Source organism: Hemitrygon akajei, chromosome 5, assembly GCF_048418815.1.
Source record: "Hemitrygon akajei chromosome 5, sHemAka1.3, whole genome shotgun sequence".
NCBI lineage: Eukaryota > Metazoa > Chordata > Chondrichthyes > Myliobatiformes > Dasyatidae > Hemitrygon > Hemitrygon akajei.
The window spans coordinates 46,465,166-46,488,336 of NC_133128.1; the positions used below are offsets into that span (position 1 = coordinate 46,465,166).

General features: G+C 40.8%; 1 protein-coding gene across 2 annotated transcripts in view; it reads right to left on the reverse strand.

The window, feature by feature from the left end:
- Positions 1–23,171, reverse strand: part of LOC140727734 (immunoglobulin superfamily member 3-like) — a 193,558-nt gene that overhangs the window by 17,089 nt on the left and 153,298 nt on the right. For both annotated transcript variants that reach the window (XM_073045438.1, XM_073045439.1), the window contains exons 7-8: positions 9,748–10,155; positions 6,892–7,302 (exon numbers count right to left, since the gene is read on the reverse strand). In XM_073045438.1, coding sequence (XP_072901539.1) covers positions 6,892–7,302; positions 9,748–10,155 — 819 coding nt within the window. The remainder of the gene's footprint in view (positions 1–6,891; positions 7,303–9,747; positions 10,156–23,171) is intronic.

Below are 23,171 nucleotides of genomic sequence, written 5' to 3' on the forward strand. Positions count from 1 at the left end.
TCCTTTGACTTCTGGGTTGGATTTCCAGCTGAGGGAAAGGTTCACTCAATTTAGTCTAACATTGACACTATTTCCCTCAGACAGGGATGGAACAACCCCCTTGCTTTCAACCATCCTTACCCAGATCAAACCAACAGGATGAATGTTAAGATACAGGAGCAGAGTTGGACAATTTCCCCTATTTTGTCTGCTCCTCTATTCATTCAAGGCTGATTTTTATTTTTGCAGCTCCATTCTCTCTACAACCTTTAACCACCTTATGAATCAATAATCTATCAATTTCAGCTTTAACTTGTCAGGGTGTATTCTGGAGTTAGGGTATATAGCAGACATTAATTTCATCAGCAACCAATCTTCAGACCTGAACATGGATTGTAGATTGAATTTAAAATGCAGCCCTGGACAATAGTTTTCCTGGAGCTGTGGATTGGAGTAGTTTGCAAACCAGACAATGCTGATTAACATTCATTTTGGGTGTCTGGAGTGTGGGTGCGAAGAAGGTGGTGTGTGAAAATTATGTATAATTCAAAGGAAGCATTGTAGATATATTGAAATTATAGAATTGTCCCGCTGTTTCCTTTGATCTTTAGCATATAAAAATGTCATGTAATATTGGGTCGGGAGGCCTCTTCCTCTGAAATGGTCTCAATATGATGCTTTCACCATTTTTTTGTTGAATAAAACACTTCAATATCTATTAGTTTCAGTGACTCTCCAGTGACTTTTTTCATATTACAACAAAGTACACCTAGTGACATTGCTCCCACAATCCTCTGTAGCAACAAATTCACAGATTCACCACCCTCCTGCTGATGAAATTCCTCATCTCAGCTCAAAAGGCATATCCCTTTATTCTGAGGCTGTGACCTCAGATCACCGACTACTAATGGCAACATCCTCTTCATGCTCACCCTATCAGGCCTTTCATATCCGATAGGTTAGAGTGAGATCCCCCTCGTGCCTCTGAATGCAGGCGCAGAGACATCAAATGCTCCTCATTCTTTAAGCCTTTCATTCTTGAGGTGAAGGTGGGGCAGCAACTGTAACAGACTGTTGCTATGAACTCTGAGTGTAATTGCTGCACTCAACAATTACAATTTTTCAACTCATTTTAGTTTATACAGCTGATGTGACCTTGTGATAAAAGCAGGGGTTGGCTCACTTGTGATGGTACCTCATATTCAAGTGGTTTGCTATCCTTTGTAATCTGAAACCACAGACTAAAATATATAAAATTGAGTTCCTGAAGAGCTCTGAGTATATTATGTGCCATGGCCACAATTTTTTTCCTGCACTTTTAGCACCATGTAATGACATTTACATTGGGTAAATCTATTGTACCTGCTGGATTGAATTGGACTGTCATTACCTTGAATGGGATTTCCTTTGCATTAAGTCACATTAGTGTAAAGTCAGAGTCAGTACAGGTTTTGAGACATCGGGCAAACTGTTTAGATGTTTTACTCATTATAAATTAGGAGTTTTCCCAAATAAGATGAATTAATCTATTGCATGAATGCTTAGCTAAGAAGGAATTTCAAACATTACATTCTAAACTCATAACTTGTTTCTATGACATTTTTATCTTGAACATTTTTATCTATGGTTTAACTCGCTGAACCAGCTTATACTGTGCAACAAAATGTTGAGCATTTAATGCCTTAAGCTTGCAGAGTCCACCAGAAAAACTGAGGCAAAAAAGCAGCACCTCCATCTACCTATGCATTAAAGTTCCTCTCTTCAAATTGTCAAACTTAAATCCAAAGAATTATTAACTGCTAATGATTAAATGGAATGGACAGGCAGCTTCTGTCAACTTGGTAATTTAAAAAAAAACTCAAATAATTTCTGAGTTAAATACCAATGGATAAAACTATTACCAAAGAATTATTAATTGCTCAAATCAGTGTTGTGGTTTACTATAGTTTTAGCTCCTTTATTTGTGTTATAACAATGCTCATTATTCAAATATTATATCTCCTGGGACTTTTATAATGCATCAGAATTCTCAAGGGCAAGCTCCTAGACTTAAATGAAAAAATGTATTTATTATTAATAACTTTAGTCACCATCTCTAAAGTGGTGCATATTTTCAGTATCCTTACACCTGGAGAATGATTATGCTGTCATGACTAAATATAACTGGCTAAATAAGGCAGAGAAGAAACGTCTTGAGTGATATTTCAATCTAATCATTTAAAATAGAAGTCACATTCCGATCAAATCAATAACACCACTAGAGTTAGTAAGTGTTTAAGAGACTGCCTCAGCAAGTCAAAACAACATCATTAGGTTTGTTTGCTTATTTTTTTGATTTAATATCTTCTACGCCTTGCAAAGTGACCCAAGTAGCTGAGCCACGTTTATTATTGAAGGAAGTTCAGGCCATTCTTCGATGTCAGCTCCGTGTTCTTTTTCCCACACTTAAACTCCATTTCCACGAATGCTCACGGAGGATATGAAATATTATATTTAGGCTGGTGAAGTATTGTATATAATGGGGCAATGCAATATTGTGAAAAAAGTTTAATCACTTGTTTATTAGTAATGGTTTAGATGCCAAATTATTCAAGTGTGCTCTAAGGGTATAACAGATAGGTACTCATGTAATGCAACATTTGTTTAACAACTGAATGTTAAGAATGTTATGTTGAAAATCTGAAAATATGCCTTTTTCTGTTCTCTTATAGCTGGGCTCCAGCTTGGGCACAGAGTCTAGAATGTGGGTGGTACTTGACTGGGAGGTTGGGATGGTGGGTATTGCAGAGCTCAGCAGGTGAGAATAAGGTGGTTTGAGATTGAGGATGATGCTCCTTTAAGGCAATGGGAAAGCCACTAATACCTTTGAATTTGGTGGGGGCTCCTGAGGAGTTCTTGTGCAGTGCGGTCAGGATTCAGGGATTGTTGTTCTGAGAGTACCCACAAGGTAAAGCTATCAAGTTATCCTCCAATGCATGGTCACCCCATATAAGCCTCGCAAAGAAATCTCAAAGTGCTAAAGGTGACTTACAACACTAAGAACTTGGGGAAATTGAGACAACTTGATCTGCCTTAATTGTGAAGACATTTTAAACTGGGTTAAGCTAATTTCAATCACATAATCAATCTAGGTGAGTGTATAAAACTTTATAAATTTGTTTGTTTATGTATTTTAGAAGACTTGCTTTTTGTTTAGCTTGGCATAGCAAGATATAAATCAAGGGAGTTGTATCAAAATAAGGGCTAAAATGTAAGAATTTTTTCTACTGATCTACTGTCCGTATAAAATGTATTCTAGGCTTGCTGGTCAATCTTGTAGCCTTAGTTCTTGGAAAACTGAATTTATGAATATTATCCAACTAAAAGGATTGAGCTAACCTATAGCATTAATGCAGCTTCTGTTATGGACAGCATATTTTAATTGAAATTACAAAGGCAGCTCAAGCATAATGCCATAGCTGTGTAGGGCTTACACAATGAATGGTGGGGCATTAGAAAGGTACAGAGGGTTCTAGGAGTTCAAGTGCATAGTTCACTGAAAGTAACATTGCAGGTAGACGGGGTGGTGAAAAGGGCAATTTAGCATGCTGGCCTTCATTAGATAGGGCAGTAACATAATGTTGCAGTTGAATAAATCAATAGAGAGGCTACACTTGGAATACTGTGTGCAGTTTAGCTCACTGTGTAAGAAAAATGTGGCTAAACTGGAGAGATTTACAAGGATGTTGCCAGCACTAGAGGGCTTAAGGTTGGCCAGGCTTTATTCCTTGTTACGTAGGACAAAGAGGGGTGTTCATTACAGAAGTAGCTGAAATTATGAGGCATAGACAAATTGGATAGCATCAGTCTTTTCCCTAGGGTAGTGGTGTCCAAAGCTAGGAGGCACAAGGTTTAGGGTGAATTGGAAAAGATTTAGAAGAGGCTTAAGGGACCTGATTTTTATTTGCAAGGGGTGGAGGAGACTATATGGAACAAGGTGCCAGAGAAAGCGGCTCAGGCAGGTACAACTGACATGTCTTTAAGAAGACATGGAGAGGTGGGATTTAGAGTGACATGGGCCAATCACAGGAACTTGGGACAAGCTGGATGAGCACCATGGTCAGCATGGACTCAATGGGTCAAAGGGCCTATATCTCGGCTGTAGGGCTCGATGACCTTTATTAGTCAGGATAAGTGGGTCATTTTCAGAGATATTGCAGATGCTGAAATTCTTCAGACTGGCACACAGATTGCACATGTTGTGCTGTAGGCAAATTTTCTCATTATATATAGGTAAGTGGGTCAGCAAGTTGTGAGAGTTTAAAATGAAGATGCAAAAAGAATGCAGATTGTCAGTGGGCAAGAAGTGTAATGTGTGAAAATGTGAGGCTATCCAGAATAGCAAAATTGTTAATTTAAGTGAGCCTAAAAATTGATGTGGAACGAAGGGGTCTGTGAACCCTCGTACATGAATCAGCAAAGGGTTTAAATGCAGATGCAGTAAGTAATTCAAAAGGTGAGTGAAATGTTGAGCTTAACTGCAAGTTAAAAAAGAAGTTTAAAGGTAGGTCAATTTTGAAGTGACTTTCCAGGACTAATATTGAGTTCACATTTGGAAAACTGTAAATAGTTTTGATCTCCAAATTTAAGATTGAAAGTGGATAACATTTGTCAACTAGATTTTTGGAATGAAGTAGTAATGAGCAGGGTGGGTCCTACTTATTGGAATTTAGAAGAACGAGAGGTGACCTTATTCAAACATAAAATTCTGAGGATTGACAAGGTGCATGTCAAGAGCATGTTTACTCCTGATGGAGGAATCTACAACTAGGGGCATATTTTCAGAGTGAAGTGCTATATAATACCAAGGAATTTCTTCTGTCAGAGAGTGCTGACAGACTAGTTTATGCCCCTAGAGAATTCTCTGCCCTATACAGTTGTGGAACAACTTTTATTGAAGATTCAAAACAAAGACAGATAGACATTTGAACTACAAGAGAGCCAAAGGGCATAGGTGATTCTAAAGTCTGGGAAGTGACATTGAGGCCAGGACTGGTCAAACTAATAATCACATGACAGAGCAGGCTCAAGGAATTGAGTGACCTACACCTGCTCCTATTTCTTACCCTCTGCTGTAACCCTAACAGTACTGTGTTTGCAATGTTATAAAATGGATGCTGTGTGCAAAGTATATGATGTAAACACTAATTTTAAACTGCCTCACTCACTGCACATCAATCAATTGGGAAGAATTACAATTAACACACACAAAATGCTGAAGGAACTCTGCGGGCCAGGCAGCATCTATGGAAAAGAGTATGGTCGGCGTTTCGGGCTGAGAACTTGCATCAGGACTGGAGAAAAAAAGATGAAGGATAGAGTTAAAAAAAAGGGGAGGGGAGAAACACAAGGTGGTAGGTGAAACTGGGATGGGGAGGGGTGATGTAAAGAGCTAGGATGTTGATTGGTGAAAGAGACACAGGGCTGGATAAGGGGGAGCATGAGAGCAGAGGACATGGGAGAAGTGGGGGAGAAGCACCAGAGGGAGGCAACGGGCAAGCAAGGAAATAAGGCTGGAGAGGGTAAAGGGGATGGGGAATGGTGAAGGAGAGGGGAAGTTCGAAAAATCAATGTTCATGCCATCTGGTTGGAGGCTACCCAGATGGTTTATAAGATGTGGCTACTTCAACCTGAGTGTGGCCTCACCACGACAGTCAAGGAGGCCATGAAATGGGAATGGGAATTGGAGTTAAAATGGGTGGCACTGAGAGATCCCACTTTTTCTAAGGTGCTTGGGAAAAAGGTCTCCCAATCCATGTCAAGTCTCACTGGAGGCCACACCGGGAGCACCAGACACTGTATATGAACCCAACAGATGAAGTGTCACTTCACCTGGAAGACGGTTTGGAGCCCTGAATGGTAGTGAGGGAGGAGGTGCAAGGGCAGATCTAGCTCTTTTCCATAGAAGTCTCATCCCGAAACGTCGACTGTACTCTTTACCACAGATGCTGCCTGGCCTGCTGAGTTCCTTCAGCATTTTGTGTGTATTGCTTGGATTTCAAGCATCTGCAGATTTTCTCTTGTTTGTGAAAGAATTACAATGACTTTTTTTTCCTTTAAAAGGGATTTGTGCATCATTAGTTAAGTCTAAAATTATTGGCCATCTCTAAATTCCCCGGTAAGATTTAGTTGAGCTGACTATGTTTTGAATGCTGTCCCACTGTGTTGCAGAGTACGAGGGATGATTGATAAGTTCGTGGCCTAGGGTAGAAGGAGTCGATTTTAGAAAACCTAGCACATTTATTTTTCAACATAGTCCCCTCCTTCATTTACATACATAGTCCAGCGGTCACGGAGCATACGGATCTTGGACCTCCAGAAAGTGTCCACAGAGGGGTGATTGATAAGGTCATGGCCTAAGCTAGAAGATGAGTGATACAGCTCTCGTTACATGCACATGCAGTTCAACTCTTTGAGTGATTATGCAGAAAATTTGAAGTTAATAACTCATACCTTAAGCCATGAATGTATCAATCACCCCTGATGAGTTATTAACTTCAAACTTTCTGCATAATCACTCAAGGAGTTGAACTGCATGTGCCTGTAACGAAAGCTGTATAACTCATCCCCCTATACCTTAGGCCACAAACTTATCAATCACCCCTTGTATGAATTTGCAGGAGCTACTATGAAGAGCTGTGATTTATTTTCACATCTGGATAACGTGCAACTGGGAGGGAGAGCTGGAAATATGGGTTATGGGGAATGGGACTGACAGAGACAGTTCTATTTTCATGTTCCTCTGCACCTACTCTAATTAGTTTTTACCATTAGCTAACTGAACCACACAGCTTTCATTTAAAATTTTCTAATAAGAAGTATTGCTTCTGTAAACCATAATTATCCAAACTGAGCACGGGACTGTTACAGTACCTGGCTGTTGTACGATGACAGTTGTCAATCCAGATTGATCTTCTGCCAGTTTATACCACATCTTGTTAGGATCCAGCAGCCACTCTTCCACGTTACAGTAGTAGCTTCCAGTGTCGGAAATCGTTGCTTTCTGAAGTATCAAACTGTACAAATCATTGGTAGATTTTTCAAACTGTAGCCTATCCTTCAATCTTGTACTGTTATCCATTGAACTACCATATTCAAAAACAGCATTCCGACTCAGTCTGAAAATAGGATAGCTATCTGTCTCTGGGGTTTTCTGGGTAAACCAGGCCACTGAGAGCTGGGAATCCAGTTTGGTACGGTTGCTAATTTTACAATTCAGTTGAATCTGGCCATCCTCTGGTACAGATACACTCCTTTCTGTCTTGACTGTTTGCAAATTGTTTTCTGTGGATACACAAGATTTTAATTTAATTAATGAGAAATCTGATTGTTTAAATTTTTACCATTCATTGTGATGTGCAAAATGTGCTGGGACGGTTACATGGAAAATTCCAAGGCTGTATTTAGTTTGTTGGCCGAATAAAAGGTGATGATGAATCAGCATATAGGAGGGAGATTAAACATCTGGTTGACTAGTGCCTCACCAACCTCTCACTCAACATCAACCAAACCAAAGAGCTGATTATCGATTAAGACAAGAAGAAGCCGGAAGTCCGTGAGCCAGTCCTCATTGGAGGATCAGAGGTGGAGAGGGTCAGCGACTTGGTGTTATCATTTCAGAGGATCTGTCCTGGGTCCAGCACTTAAGTGCCATTACAAAGAAAGCTCTACTTCCTGAGAAGTTTGAGTAGATTTGGCATGACATCTACAATTTTAACAACGTTCTATGTGTGGTGGAGTGTATACTGACTGGTTGCTCCATGGCCTCATACAGAAACACCAGTGCCCTTGAATGGAAAATTCTACAAAAAAGTAGTGTATATGACCCAGTCATTCACGGGTAAAGACCTCCCTACCATTGAGTACATCTATATGGAGTACTGTCGCAAGAAAGCAGCATCCATCTTCAGGGACCCCTACTGGCCAGGCCATGCTCTTTTCCCATTACTGCCATCAGGAAGGAGAACAAGAGCTTCAGGACCCACACCACCAGGTTCAGGAACAGTTATTACTCCTCAACCATCAGGTTCTTGAACCAGTGGCAATAACTTCACTTGCCCCATATCACTGGACTGTTCCCAAAACTTGTGGACTAGTTTCAAGGACTTCTTATCTCATGTTCTTGATATTTATTTTCTATTTTTTTTCTTTTTTATTTGCACAGTCTGCTGGTTGCAGATCGGATGTTTGTCCATCCTGTTGTGAGCAGTCTTTCATTGACTCTTTTGTGTTTCTTGGATTTACTGTGATTGCCCAAAAGAAAATCAATCAGGTTTGTATGGATGACACATGTTTACGTATCCTCAGGCTCTCGTTAGGCTTGGATGGTGTGTCTGGAATAGGTTTAGATCCGAGCCAACTTGAGTTATAACTGGGGCCAATAAAATGTCAGACAGAGGTATATTCAATGTACTCAGCGCGATAATCCAAAGCAAGTGGATTTTGGTTCTTGGTAGAGGTGGAAACCGTTACAATCTTAATGATTCTCTGCAAGTTATTGGAGAGCTGGCACTGAGGCTGTCAGCAGATGGAAACAGCTGGGAAGATTTGCTCCCTTTTCATAATCTTCACCATCTGCAGCACTAAGACTATGCAATAAATTTTTTTACATCTAGTCTTGATTTGATGATCATGGGGAGGAAGGACTGGAGAAATGTATAAAAGATTATAGTGCATTTACCTTGAAGCTGAATCATTCAGCTGTCTAGTCAGCATAATGCCCAAAAAAATCGTTGCTAAAGGCTGGCCCTTCCCCTCATAGTTTATGATCACAAAATAGAAAGCGAATACCAGAGTCTACTGAACAATTTGTAGAATATTTTACATCCATTAATGCTGCAAATGACTCCCAAATCATCAGGAAATGATAATAAATTGGACTTAAATTGTAATTAGGTAGATTCGTGTAATGGCTTCTGCCAGGAAAGAAGATCTTTCGACTCTTCAGTTTGAAAATGGAAGAACTAACATTTTTAGAATACATGGACCATCATACACCAGAGAGTAAGACGAGAGCAGAGCAGCCTCTACTGGCTTTTTAAGATGAGCATAACCACAAGAAGCTGATTGTGTAGTGTTGTTCAGCTCAGTGGTATCTGACTGAAATGGAACTTCTCCAGACTGAAATGTGACATTGATGACAGTCATTCTGCATAACTACTTTGTGGGAGCAGGTTGCACAGCTAATGTGATTTCTGTGTCAGATACACTTCAAATGACATCCATCAATCCCCAGGCAATGCTGCAGCTGGAAAGAATTAACCAGGCAGTGCTGGGCTGGAACCCCATTACCTTAAGTCTCATTATTTAAACATTTACTCACTGGGATCCTTCGTACACAGTACCAACTTGCATACTCATTAAGCCTGCATTGCCCATCCCCTTTTCACCCCTATCATCTAGGGCACACCGTTTACCCCCAAGGCCTGAATATTCCGAACTAGTGTTTGGCCCGAGTTAACTGGTCATTGGTGTACTGTGCAAATATCACACCTTTAAAGGTGTAAATTTTAGGTTATTGCTCTTTAAAGTCGAATCTCAGCTTTTGCTCAATGGGTTGCGAATAGCCCTTTCCCAATGCAGTTATCAAGGGAAATGTGTGAGCACCACCTTGAAGTGGCTTGTGATCAGATTTAATCACTTAACTCTTTCTCCACAGAATTAAACCCAAGCATTCATGGTTCAGAATTGTGTTGAATACATGAAAGAAAGAAATGTGGAATTCAGTACCTGGTCGCCTGACTGTGACAGAGGTCATTCCTGATGTGTTCTCTCCGACTTTATACCAGATGTTATTGGGGTTCAGTAGCCATTCCTCCACGTGGCAATAGTATTTGCCACTATCAGCTGTATCAGTCTTGAATAACACCAAAGTATAATGGCCAAGTGAAGGTTTTGCAGCCTGCATTCTCTCTTTCCTCTTGTGACTTCCCAGCTCATTCCCATATTCAAACACACAATCGCGATTTGATTTCATAATAAGTTTGCTCTCTTTCTCCTGTGATTTCTTGACATACCATTGCACAGAGAATTGAGAGTCTGGACTTGTTTGATTAGTGATGACACAGCTCAAGTGGACGTTTTCATTTTCGATTACCACAAGATTTCGGTTTAGTTGGTTAACTTTTAGTTTCCCATCTGTGAGGACAAACATAGGCAAGACTAAGATGAATACATGTTATTAGTGATTTGCTCATTTTTCTCTGAGCACTATAACAGTTTCTGCAGCAGGAGAAATGCTTTTCCACAATCTGAACTGAGACAATTTGTTATTAGCAAGATACTAATCTTCCCTCTACTTCATTTTCACTGTTCACCTACTGAGCTCCAGAACTTCAGCAAATAGTCAACATCAAATAAAACTCTTCACCACACATTGTGTTGGATCTTCAGATAGCGTGGAGAATCAAATTCAAAGCCGCAGTGCCTCAAGAACTGCTCTGCATATTTTTCTTACCCAGCCAATTAAATAATTGCACAATGGACTTTACCTTTAGAGAATTTAGGTTTATTCAGACACAAGGTGGACAGTTTAGAAATTATACTGAACTTTAACCTGCTAGCACAGAAGATAGAAGGAAACATGGCTGGAAACATTTCCCCCATTCCTGCTTTTAACATTCCCTGGAGTAATTCAGTACTGACACTGTCTCTGCATTGCAATATTCATTGAGGTCAGCAATGTGATGTACAACAGGTTTTATATCCAAAACACTGCTGTGTAGTTGCTGTGTTCGCATCTTTATTGTGCAAATGTGCACCAAATTAATAATTAATCAAAGTACTCACACATTAACATGCCAAATGTAATGTTACTCCTGCTGGCAATTTAGAAGTAACTCATAGATTGCAAGTTCTCAGATTGCATGATAACAAGTCGCCCTGTGATAAAATTGGTTTATGGGAACAAATTACTGTGTGGAACAGATGCTTAGTAAGTAGAGTGTGAGTAGTTAGATACAATAGTTGGTTCCCAGTGACCAACTAATATTATTTTCAAGGGACTAACATTGGAAAATTCAGTACCATATGAAGGCCAAAGTAAGATGCTACCAAACAGGGTTTAGACAAAAGAACATGCCACAATGACAGAGCACACAAAGGAAATCATGTCAGTCTGGAGCAGGGCACAGTCTCGGACCTGACGTATATAGGGGAATAGGGTTGGCGGGGCGGGGGGGGGGGGCATGAGTAAACGGACTCAAGGACAGGGGACCTGATGGATTTGTAGCAGGGAGCTCAAGGTTGAAGGTAGCAGGGGAGGCACATGATATAATAAGCCAAAGTCAGCATGGATTCCTTAAGAGGAAATCTTGCCTGAAAAATCTGTTGGAATTCTTGAGAAATAACAGACAGGAACATCAAAGGAGAGTCACTGGATGTTGCTTACTTGGATTTCCAGAAAGACTTTAGAATGGTGCTGCACATGAGGCTAAAAGCCCAGGAAATATATTAGCATGGGCAACAGATTGGCTGACTGTCAGAGGCAAAGAGTGGCAATAAAAGGGACCTTTTCTGGTCATCTCTCATTAATTAGTAGCGTTCTGCAGGGTTAGTGCTGAGTTTGCCACTTTTCACATGATATGTTAATGACCTGGATGATGGAAAAAAGATACAAGACAGGCGGAGGGGTAGAAAGTGTTGAGGAAGTGGAGTCTGCAGAAGGACTTGAACGGATTAGGAGAATGAGCAAAGAAGTGGCAGATGGAATACAGTGCAAGTTAGTGTATAGTCATGCACTTTGATAGAATTTGGAGGTGCAAAGGTGTCCTCGTGCAGGATTCCCTGAAGGTTAACTTGCAGGTTGAGCCAGTGTTAAGGAAGGCAAATACAATGTTAGTATTCATTTCCATGGGACTGGAATTTTAAAAAAAGATGTAATGCTGATGCTTTACAAGGCACTTGTCACATCACAGTTGGAGTATTGTGAGCAGATTTTGGCTTCATATCTAAGAAAGGCATTGAAGAGGGCCCAGAAATGGTTTACAACAATGATCCTGGGGTGAAAGGGTTAATGTATGGGGAGCATTTGATGACTCAGGGCCAGTACTTGCTGAACTTTAAAAGAATGAGGGAGATCTCATTCAAACCTACCAAATATCGCAAGGCCTTGAAAGAGTTGACATGGGAAGGCTGTTTCCAAAATTGGGAGAGTCTAGGACCAAAAGGACATGCTCAGAATAAAAGGGCATCCCTTTAGAACAGAGATGAGGAGGAATTTCTTCAGCCAGAGAGTGGCAAATCTGTGGAATTCATTGGCACAATTGGGCGTGGAGGTCAAGTCATTGGGTACATTAAAAGTAGAGGTTGATAGGTTTTTGATTAGTAAGGGCATCAAAGGTTACAGGGAGAAGGCAGCAGAATGAGGTTGGGAGGGATAAGAATTAGCCATGATGGAATAGTAGAGCAGACTTGATGAGCTGAATGGCTCTTGGCTACTTGGTGGATCTATATACAGCAGGAGTTCCCAATCTAGGGGCCACAGACCCCTTGCATAAAACAAAGTTGGGAACCTATGATCTATGGCATCATCCTGCTCTCCCTGGACACTGGCAGCTGAGGTACACACTTGGCAGCATGGGTGCCTTGTGTAAAATTGTAAATGAAATACACTTATTAAACGAACACCCTGTCACTAACCATTGCCCCACCCTTAGCTGGGTTGTCGGGAGGGTCATAGAGGTAAGCTGTGGCAATTGCTCCAGTCAGGGGGCTTGTAGATGTCCAGACCCTCAGTACCTTGGGACACTCTTGACAGGAATGGATTGTTTAAAGGTGAATAAACAAAATAACCAGAAATAGCTGCTCCAAGCGAAGCATGTATTTAAAGTGGATGCTTATCTGACATTTTTTTTTTTAAGAACTTTGCATTACAGCAATATCACCGGCATGTTACCCACTTTAAACCAGCTGAGTGCTAACTACATTCCACGCTGTTGGACAACACATTGCATGCGCTGGCAATTAAAACAAGAAGCCTGAAACTGCACAGACGACAGTTCCCAGACAAATGGAGTTAGAGAGCTCTATGTGGCACTTACGGGCTTTGGAGCATCACAGTGCATCTGCAATGTACATTGATTAATAGACCTGAGTGGATCAAGCATGCATTAATGGATGACGTGTTACGGAACTACTGCCATGTTTATGTGTTCATCTAGCAATGGCTTTCTATCATACTCTGAAATCATTCTGAAATGAGCATTAAATATTTCAAAATTTAAAAAAACCTTAAACTCTCTCATGATGCCATTGACTGCTCACAATTTCTACCAGTGCATTATGATGGTCATCCAGAACATAGCCATCTAGGTCTCAGGCCAATTTACTACACATTCTCTACAAGTAAAGTTTAATTTTATGGCTCATTTCATAAACAAAGTCTAGTCATCCACAAGGATTGATAAATTTAGATAAATGAACAAGTTACTGATGCTGGCTGGTAAGAATGAAATGGAGAGGACAAAAAATAAAGAAAATGAAAAGAACCAAAAAAAAGCAGTGCTTCTGTATTTTGATTGCTGTATGTGAAAACACTGCAGGGTATATAGAGAAAGGGAGAACAATAGATCTGTTATTTTAAATATATATATTTCGGAGCTACAGAACAACGCTGCACATAAACAACACAAACTACAAATAGTGACAAAGATATAGCCATACAGAATGACACTGGTACAAAAGGATGAAGATAGAAAGGCTCTCAGACAGTCACTGCTGAAAACACAAACAAAATACATATATAATCAAACACCAAATTAAACCGTCTGCATGGAAACATACTTAATTTGTGTGGTCTTCCTTTTACAACAACTACACATATTCTTGTTAGCTTCCATTTATTTACTATTACATTTTATTTGAATAAATGCGTTGCATTCAGCATTTCACTGGATTGTTCCTTCACTTGCTACTTTTAGTCATTTTCCTTATCACAATTATGGGTCAATTTTGTGAATTAAATGATTGGGATTATGAATGAGCAATGTTGATTGAGGAAATTTCAACAATAATTTCTCAATGTATAGAATCTAATAAATCCCTGCAAATTCCTAAATTATTAGAACAAAATTTAAAAGGATTAATAATCTTTGTGGTACAATTATTAATAGGAAATATATATTCCTAATTATAACTCCCTGTTGGTTTGTGAAAATGCAGCAGATTAAACAGAAGATGCAAATTTTTTTTAATTTAAGGGGATAACCTGACTACTTAGGGAAAACATCAGATTCAGTCATTGAAATTCAGCTGTAGTGAATGCTGCTGGCATTATTTCAATAATAAAGCAAAAGCTGGATCATTATTTTATTATGATCAGTTTAATTTTTTTGTGGGCAATTATCAAAACTGATGCATGCTCTCCTGGACAATGACTTAGGGTGACAAGGTGGGCTATTGTTGAGAAACTGAACGTGCATTCTGAGGAAAATGGCTCCATTTTACAAAAGCTTTGATATGTAAATTCTTGCCTGAGCATTTGCAATTAGTGATTGAGCACTTGACTCCAATGATAATTGGTTGCCTTGGCCTATAAGTGGGTGGATATTATGCAATTTCCCAGAGCTTCTTAAAACTGTGTTAATGAAGGTGTTGAGAGGTTTGCTGTTTTATTATGAAAGACAACACAATTTGCATAATCACATTACCCAGAAGCTAAATCCAGCCCCCTGCTTCATTAGTGCTCACAAATGCAGAAAATTATTACCCGAAGTACAGCTTATTTTGAGACTGGACATTTTCTTTCTAGCCTGGTTTAACAAAGGCCTGTAAACAATCCAAACTTATGATGAAAGGATTATTGTTGATTTTTTGCTGGTTGCTACAATTTGTAACAGCCCAACATCCAGCAATCTAATAATGAGGTAACTTATGTATTCAAAATCTAATTATTCTCAATAATTACATCACTTCATGATAGATTGCTAGATTGGGTTTTATTGCCAAATTTCCATTCACACTTGCACCGATTTCTGTTTTTTTAATACTAAATTACAACCCAGAAATGAACTAGCCAAGACCTCCTGCTACAGTCCAGCTTGTAGAAAAAATGGAGGTTTATGGGCTGTGTAGGAGGAAAGGGTTAGAGCTAGTCATGTTGTCAGCACAACACTGTGGGCTAAAGTGCCCCTACCGTGTGGTACTGTTCTACATTTTACAGCAATAGGCATTTGCTGTAGTAGGGCAACTGTTGGAGTCGCCTTTAAGTTGACCCTTGTCTCTTTAATAACAATGATATTCTTCCGCCAATTTTACAGATAATGTCATAACAAGAGAAACCTTCCTCTCAGGATTAGAGCAAAACAGCAATGAACTATGCATCTTCAGTCCAATTAATAGATTGTGATATCACTAAGAAAGTACTAAGGAATCATAAATTAGAGCAAGTAGATTCAAAGCCAAATCAAAGAAAGAGGAAGAAATAAAAATAAGGAAAATGGATTTTATATTTGTGAAATCTCTCAATAAACTTAATGGGAACTCTTTGCTTACAATAGTTTAATTGTCAATGTTAGGACTTCTGACTGGTATTTAAAAAGTCATCACATCATTCTGCTTGGTTGATGGAATATGACTTTGAACTTACTGGGCAAGTTTAATTTGATCTACTGCACAAATGCACCAACTTTATAGTTCTTATACATTTCAACAATGAGCCATTCGGCAAGATTCACTTTCCATGAAACACAGTACAATGCCTTTCGGACACCAACATTTAGATACTCACACATACATCTTGCCTGAAGGTGTTGTACCTTATGAGCAGAGGAGCAATGAATGCTAGTTGGCTCACCATTATTTTGACAACAACTTACTGCCCTCTACTGTGCCTATCGTCTTGTTTATTATTTATTGTAATGTCTGCACGGTTCTGTGTACTTTATGCAGTCCTGGGTAGGTCTGTAGTCTAGTGTAGTTTTTTTCTGTGTTGTTTTCACGTAGTGCAGTGTAGTTTTTGTACTGTTTCATGTAGCGCCATGGTCCTGAAAAATGTCGTCTCCTTTTTACTGTGTACTGTACCAGCAGTCATGGTTGAAATGACAATAAAAAGTGACTTGACTTGACTTGACTATAGCCTTTAAGACATGTTAGGATTTTTACTGTGTTAAATTAATCTTGTTCAGGCATCATTCTAATTGGAGATCAGCTGCCTTTTACTGAATTGTTTATTAGTTATTTAATTTGGTCTGAACTGTTCCAAAGTTGTGACAATTCATGCTTGCTTTTACCCTGAAATGATAGAAACAAAGAAAACCTACAGCACAATACAGGCCCTTCGGCCCACAGTGCTGTGCCGAACATGTACATAATTTAGAAATTACCTAAGGTTACCCATAGCCCTTTATTTTTCTGAGCTCCATGATATACTGATATAAAAGTCTTTTGCGGCATTAGAAGCTGTGTCAAAACAAGTTGATTTTCACGATCTCTCAGTGCTCCCCTTTAATGAAGTGGGCCAGGAACTCAGAGGCAGACACATCATGAATAGTCTCAACTGCTGAAATACTCTGTAATAAAATACTATCAAAACTGGTACTTGACTGTTTTTGAAATTCCAGTAATCAGCTCCAAGAAACTTAAAACATCAATATGGTTTTCCAGTTCATGTGATCAACTAAGTAACTTTTAATCAATTGATCTCTGTGCCTCTGTAATTCTCTGCAGGCGACTCTCTACACCTTCTTATTATTGCATTAATTTCTCCTTCTATGGTGTCACTGCACAGCTTGTAATCAGACATTACATAATCTACAATCTATACGCTTTTCAGATTTGTGCTTGTTAATTAACTTTTAGTAAAACAATGCACAGCTGACTTGCAACTGAGTCCAAAAGGACACGAAGTAACCTGAAGCATTTTTACACCGAAATTGTGCATTTTATTTAAGCAAAGTGAATTGTATATTTTGAAGAATTAAAGTTGCTATCTCAAAATATAACAAGAAGCCACAAAGTTCTAGGGTTTTGAATGGTAGGATGATAGTGGGACTTACATAATTAGGTCACTAAATGAGACAAGGTGCAAATCTACCTGAAGGAAATCAGGAGTATCAGCAGCAGAATTCATTTTCTTTCTTTCAAATTATACTAATCAAAATTGTGGAAGATTAATCAGCAGACTGCTGATACTCTATGTTTCTTTCTCTTTTGGTACTCTGATTTGCCTGGGTCATTAAGGTGCGACATAGTATATATCAAATTTCAGCTCCCACATCAGCGTCCCCTATCCACTTCAGACTACTCCCAATCCACTCTTTGACCAATTAGATAGATAGATAGATAGATAGATACTTTATTCATCCCCATGGGGAAATTCAACATTTTTTTCCCAATGTCCCATACACTTATTGTAGCAAAACTAATTACAACCAATACTTAACTCGGTAAAAATATGATATGCATCTAAATCACTCTCTCAAAAAGTATTAATAATAGCTTTTAAAAAGTTCTTAAGTAGTTTACTTAAATACATTGAGTCCTAACCCCGGCACTTTAACATATCTTACCCCTGGCGGTTGAATTGTAAAGCCGAATGGCATTGGGGAGTATTGATCTCTTCATCCTGTCTGAGGAGCATTGCATCGATAGCAACCTGTCGCTGAAACTGCTTCTCTGTCTCTGGATGGTGCTATGTAGAGGATGTTCAGGGTTTTCCATAATTGACCGTAGCCTACTCAGCGCCCTTCGCTCTGCTACCGATGTTATACTCTCCAGTACTTTGCCCATGACAGAGCCCGCCTTCCTTACCAGCTTATTAAGACGTGAGGCGTCCCTCTTCTTAATGCTGCCTCCCCAACACGCCACCACAAAGAAGAGGGCGCTCTCCACAACTGACCTATAGAACATCTTCAGCATCTCACTACAGACATTGAATGACGCCAACCTTCTAAGGAAGTACAGTCGACTCTGTGTCTTCCTGCACAAGGCATCTGTGTTGGCAGTCCAGTCTAGCTTCTCGTCTAACTGATAGCCATTTCTCATTCCAGAGTTGTTCCAGTCCCCATATGAAAAATCAGAAGACTGCGGGAGGGCATACTGGAGAATTTGTCCTTAAATGGTGATTGTTTCATTATTATCACGTGCTGAGGTACAGTGAAAATCTTTGTTCTGCTTGCTGTCTTTACAGAAAATTTCACCAGAATAGTATATTGAAGTAGGACACTGGAAAAGTAATAATGTAAAACAGAATAGTGTACATTCACAGAGAAGGTGCCTGTAGGCAGACAATAAGGTGATAAAGTGCAAAGCCATATGAGGTAGATTGAAAGGCCAGGAATCCTAATTGTCAACCCGTTAACACAATGAGTGGCAGTGTAATATTGAACAGCAAGGTGTCGACCTGATCCAAAAATCACCAATTCACAGTAGCAGCAGCAGTCTTAAAATTGGCTCAGATATTCACAGAATAGGAATGTGAAAAACCAGTCCCGGAGCCAGTTTAACTATGACACTTAATGAGATTAAATAGTACAACAAACATTGTCGAGACTCATATGTGTTAGGTGTTACTTGGTCTGTCTTTGAAACTGGAGTACAAATAAATTTCTACAGTACGGAAATTAAGAAGTAAAATAAAGTTTTAAGCATCCCACAAATGCACGTGGGGTCTTATTAATGCAATTATGTTGCACTAGTCAGATCTGAGCTCAGATTTAATACCAACGTTAGAAAAATCCTGTTGTATTATGTGTGAAAATGATTATAATTAATTTGATAGAAAACAATTACAACTTTAGTAAATGAAAGAAAGAACCAACAGTGAAAAATGGTATTTTTCAATAACCCCTTGGGAAGATATTAAGTTAATTGGATTCTCTTCTGTGAAGTCTTTGGAGATTAATTCTAAAAGAAAAGTCAACAGACAGCACATGCCACAAACTGCAGCAATTTGTACAGTGAAGGTAGGAGCAAGATTTTGTTCCACAATGGGAGAGATACTGCACAATATTTGTATTCAGCAATAAAAACACAAAATACTGGCAGAACTCAGCAGGCCAGACAGCATCTATGGGAGGAGGTAGTGACAACGTTTTGGGCCGAAACCCTTCATCAAGGAGTCAAATGAAGGGTTTCGGCCCGAAACGTCGTCACTACCTCCTCCCATAGATGCTGTCTGGCCTGCTGAGTTCTGCCAGCATTTTGTGTTTTTATTTATTTCCAGCATCTGCAGATTCACTTGTGCTGCATTTGTATTCAGCATTCTGTTTAACATAACAGCTATCATTTTCTCCAGTTAGGTATCAAGGAAACTTGATCTTGGGTAGGATGGAGATTAAAAATGTAATATTAATCGATTTATGAATAATTTGTTAGACATGAAAATATAATTTTAATTAATTCAGATTCTAAACAGTTTTATATTAATTCACCAGAGAAAATGATGGGAACTATGGGCATGTTAGGAGTAGCTATCAAGGGAGATTGCATGGGTGAAATCAAAGGTGTAGATGTATGAAGGGTGTATTTAAGCAACACACACAAAATGCTGGTGGAACACAACAGGCCAGGCAGCATCTACAGGCAGAAGCGCTATCGACGTTTCGGGCTGAGACCCTTCATCAGGACTAACTGAAAGGAAAGATAGTAAGAGATTTGAAAGTAGGAGGGGGAGGGGAAAATGCGAAATGATAGGAGAAGACCGGAGGGGGTGGGGTGAAGCTGAGAGCCAGACAGGTGATTGGCAAAAGGGATACAGAGCTAAAGAAGGGAAAGGATCATGGGATGGGAGGCCTAGGGAGAAAGAAAGTGGGAGGGGAGCACCAGAGGGAGATGGAGAACAGGCAGAGAGAGAGAAAGAAAAAAAAAGGAGGGGGAAAAAAACCTAAAAATATCAGGGATGGGGTAAGAAGGGGAGGAGGGGCATTAATGGAAGGTAGAGAAGTCAATGTTCATGCCATCAGGTTGGAAGCTACCCAGCCGGTATTTCTTTGTGGTGGCGTGTTGGGGAGGAAGTATTAAGAAGAGGGACGCCTCACGTCTTAATAAGCTGGTAAGGAAGGCGGGCTCTGTCGTGGGCAAAGTACTGGAGAGTTTAACATCGGTAGCTGAGCGAAGGGCGCTGAGTAGGCTACGGTCAATTATGGATAACTCTGAACATCCTCTACATAGCACCATCCAGAGACAGAGAAGCAGTTTCAGCGACAGGTTACTATCGATGCAATGCTCCTCAGACAGGATGAAGAGGTCAATACTCCCCAATGCCATTAGGCTTTACAATTCTACCGCCAGGACTTAAGAACTTTTTAAAAGCTATTATTAATGCTTTTTGAGATAGTGATTTAGATGTATATCATATTTTTTACTGAGTTAAGTATTGTATGTAATTAGTTTTGCTACAACAAGTGTATGGGACATTGGAAAAAAGTTGAATTTCCCCATGAATAAAGTATCTATCTATCTATCTATCTATCTATATAAGGTGTTGTTCCTCCAACCTGAGTGTGGCTTCATCTTGACAGTAGAGGAGGCCATGGATAGACATATCAGAATGTGAATTGGGCGTGGAATTAAAATGTGTGGCCACGGGGAGATCCTGCTTTCTCTGGCAGACCGAACGTAGGTGTTCAGCGAAATGGTCTCCCAGTCTGCGTCAGGTCTCACCAATATATAAAAGGCCACACCGGGAGCACTGGATGCAGTATACCACACCAGCCGACTCACAGGTGAAGTGTCACCTCACCTGGAAGGACTGTCTGGGGCCCTGAATGGTGGTGAGGGAGGAAGTGTAAGGGCAGGTGTAGCACTTGTTCCGCTTACCAGGATAAGTGCCAGGAGGGAGATCGGTGGGAAGGGATGTGGGGGGGAATGAATGGACAAGGGAGTCGCATAGGGAGCGACCCCTGCGGAAAGCAGGAAGTGGGGGAGGGAAAGATGTGTTTGGTAGTGGGATCCCGTTGGAGGTGGCGGAAGTTACGGAGAATTATACGTTGGATCCGGGGGGTGGTGGGCGGATGGGGTGAGGATAGATGTGCAGGAAATGGGAGAGGTGCGTTTGAGAGCACAGTTGATGGTGGAAGAAGGGAAGCCCCTTTGTTTAAAAAAGGAAGACATCTCCTTTGTCTTGGAATGAAAAGCCTCATCCTGAGAGCAGATGCAGTGGAGATGGAGGAATTGTGAGAAGGGGATAGCATTTTTGCAAGAAACCGGGTGGGAAGAGGAATAGTCCAGGTAGCTGTGAGAGTCTGTAGGCTTATAGTAGATATCAATAGATAAGCCGTCTCCAGAGATGGAGACAGAAAGATCAAGAAAGGGGAGGGAGGTGTCAGAAATAGACCAGGTAAATTTGAGGGCAGGGTGAAAGTTGGAGGCAAAGTTAATGAAGTCAACGAGCTCAGCATGCATGCAAGAGGCAGCGCCAATGCAGTTGTCGATGCAGCGAAGGAAAAGAGGGGGACGGATACCCGTATAGGCTTGGAACATGGACTGTTCCACAAAGCCAACAAAAAGGCAGGCATAGCTGGGACCCATTCGGGTGCCCATGGCTACACCTTTGGTTTGGAGGAAGTGGGAGGAGCCAAAGGAGAAATTATTGAGAGTAAGAACTAATTCCACTAGACGGAGGAGAGTGGTGGTAGAGGGGAATTGGTTAGGTCCGGAATCCAAAAAGAAGCAAACAGCATTGAGACTTTCCCGGTGGGGGATGGAGGTATAGAGGGACTGAACGTCCATGGTGAAAATAAGACGGTGGGAGCCAGGGAACTTAAAATCATTGAAAAAATTCAAAGCATGAGAAGTGTCACGAACATAGGTGGAGAGGGATTGAACAAGGGGGGATAAAACAGTGTCCAGGTATGCAGAAATGAGTTCGGTGGGGCAGGAGCAAGCTGAGACAATAGGTCTACCAGGACAGGCAGGTTTGTGGATCTTGGGTAGGAGGTAGAAACGGGAAGTGAGGGGTGTGGGAACTATGAGGTTGGTGGCAGTGGATGGGAGATCCCCAGAGCTGATAAGGTTGGTGATGGTATAGGAGACAATGGCCTAGTGATCCTTAGTGGGGTCATGATCAAGGGGTAAATAAGAGGAAGTATCAGAGAGTTGTCGCTGTGCCTCGGCCAGGTAGAGGTCAGTCCGCCAGACAACAACAGCTCCCCCCCTTATCAGCAGGTTTTATAGTGAGGTTGGGATTGGTGCGGAGGGAGTGGAGAGCAGAGCGTTCGGAAGGAGTGAGGTTGGAATTGGAACACTGTGTGGTGAAGTCGAGACGGTTGATGTTCCCTCAGCAATTAGCAATAAAGAGATCCAAAGCAGGCAGAAGACCAGAGCAGGGTGTCCATGAAGGGGAGGAGGGTTGAAGACGGGATAAGGGGTCATCAGTGGGGGGTAGGAGAGTCCTTGCCAAAGAAGTAAGCGCAGAGACGGAGCCGGCGGAAGAAGAGTTCGGCATCATGGCCTACATGGAACTCGCTGAGGTGTGGGTGAAGGGGGACAAAGGTGAGGCCCTTACTGAGGACAGAGCGCTCTGCCTCAGAGGGTTGAAGGTCGGAGGCAATGGTAAAGACCCGGCATGGATGAGAGATGGGATCAGAGGGTTTAGGGAGGCTGGTGGTGTCGGTGGAGAGGGGAGGGTTGGGGTGAGAGGAAGATGGAGCCTCTGAGAGCCCAGGAGCTGATGATGGGATCTGAGGGAGAGGGGATTGCAGAGTGGTGGTGGGGGAAGGGGAGATGGAAGTCACAATCGCAGTATGTGAAGACCCGGCCTGGAGTTGTATTTAATCTGGTGGGAAGTATAAAAAACAGTAGTTGCAATGATCAAGGAGCTCAATAGCTGGGGGTGGAGTGCAGCGAAAAACAGTCAATATCAAGACTGATAGATGGTGAAGGGGATTATTTGCCTGTTACAGAACCAGCCCATTTTCATTCCTATTGTCCTGGCTGGTTCCTAATTCCATGCATCTTATACACTCTTACAGATTTTACATCCTTTCCTCTCCATTGGTTTAACAGCCAGCTCTTTTCATTTTCACGCATTTTTCATATACATCTTTTATTTCTTCATTCTTTGATCTCCACTTAACCATTTCAGGAATCATTTCATTTCTCCTCATGTTTATTTGCTTGTATTTCACCTCCGTATTACCTCTTGCTTTTTTTAAAGTCCCTTAAATCCATGTAATTTCCCTATTCTGGCGAGTTGTCTCCCCTCTTGCTGTGAA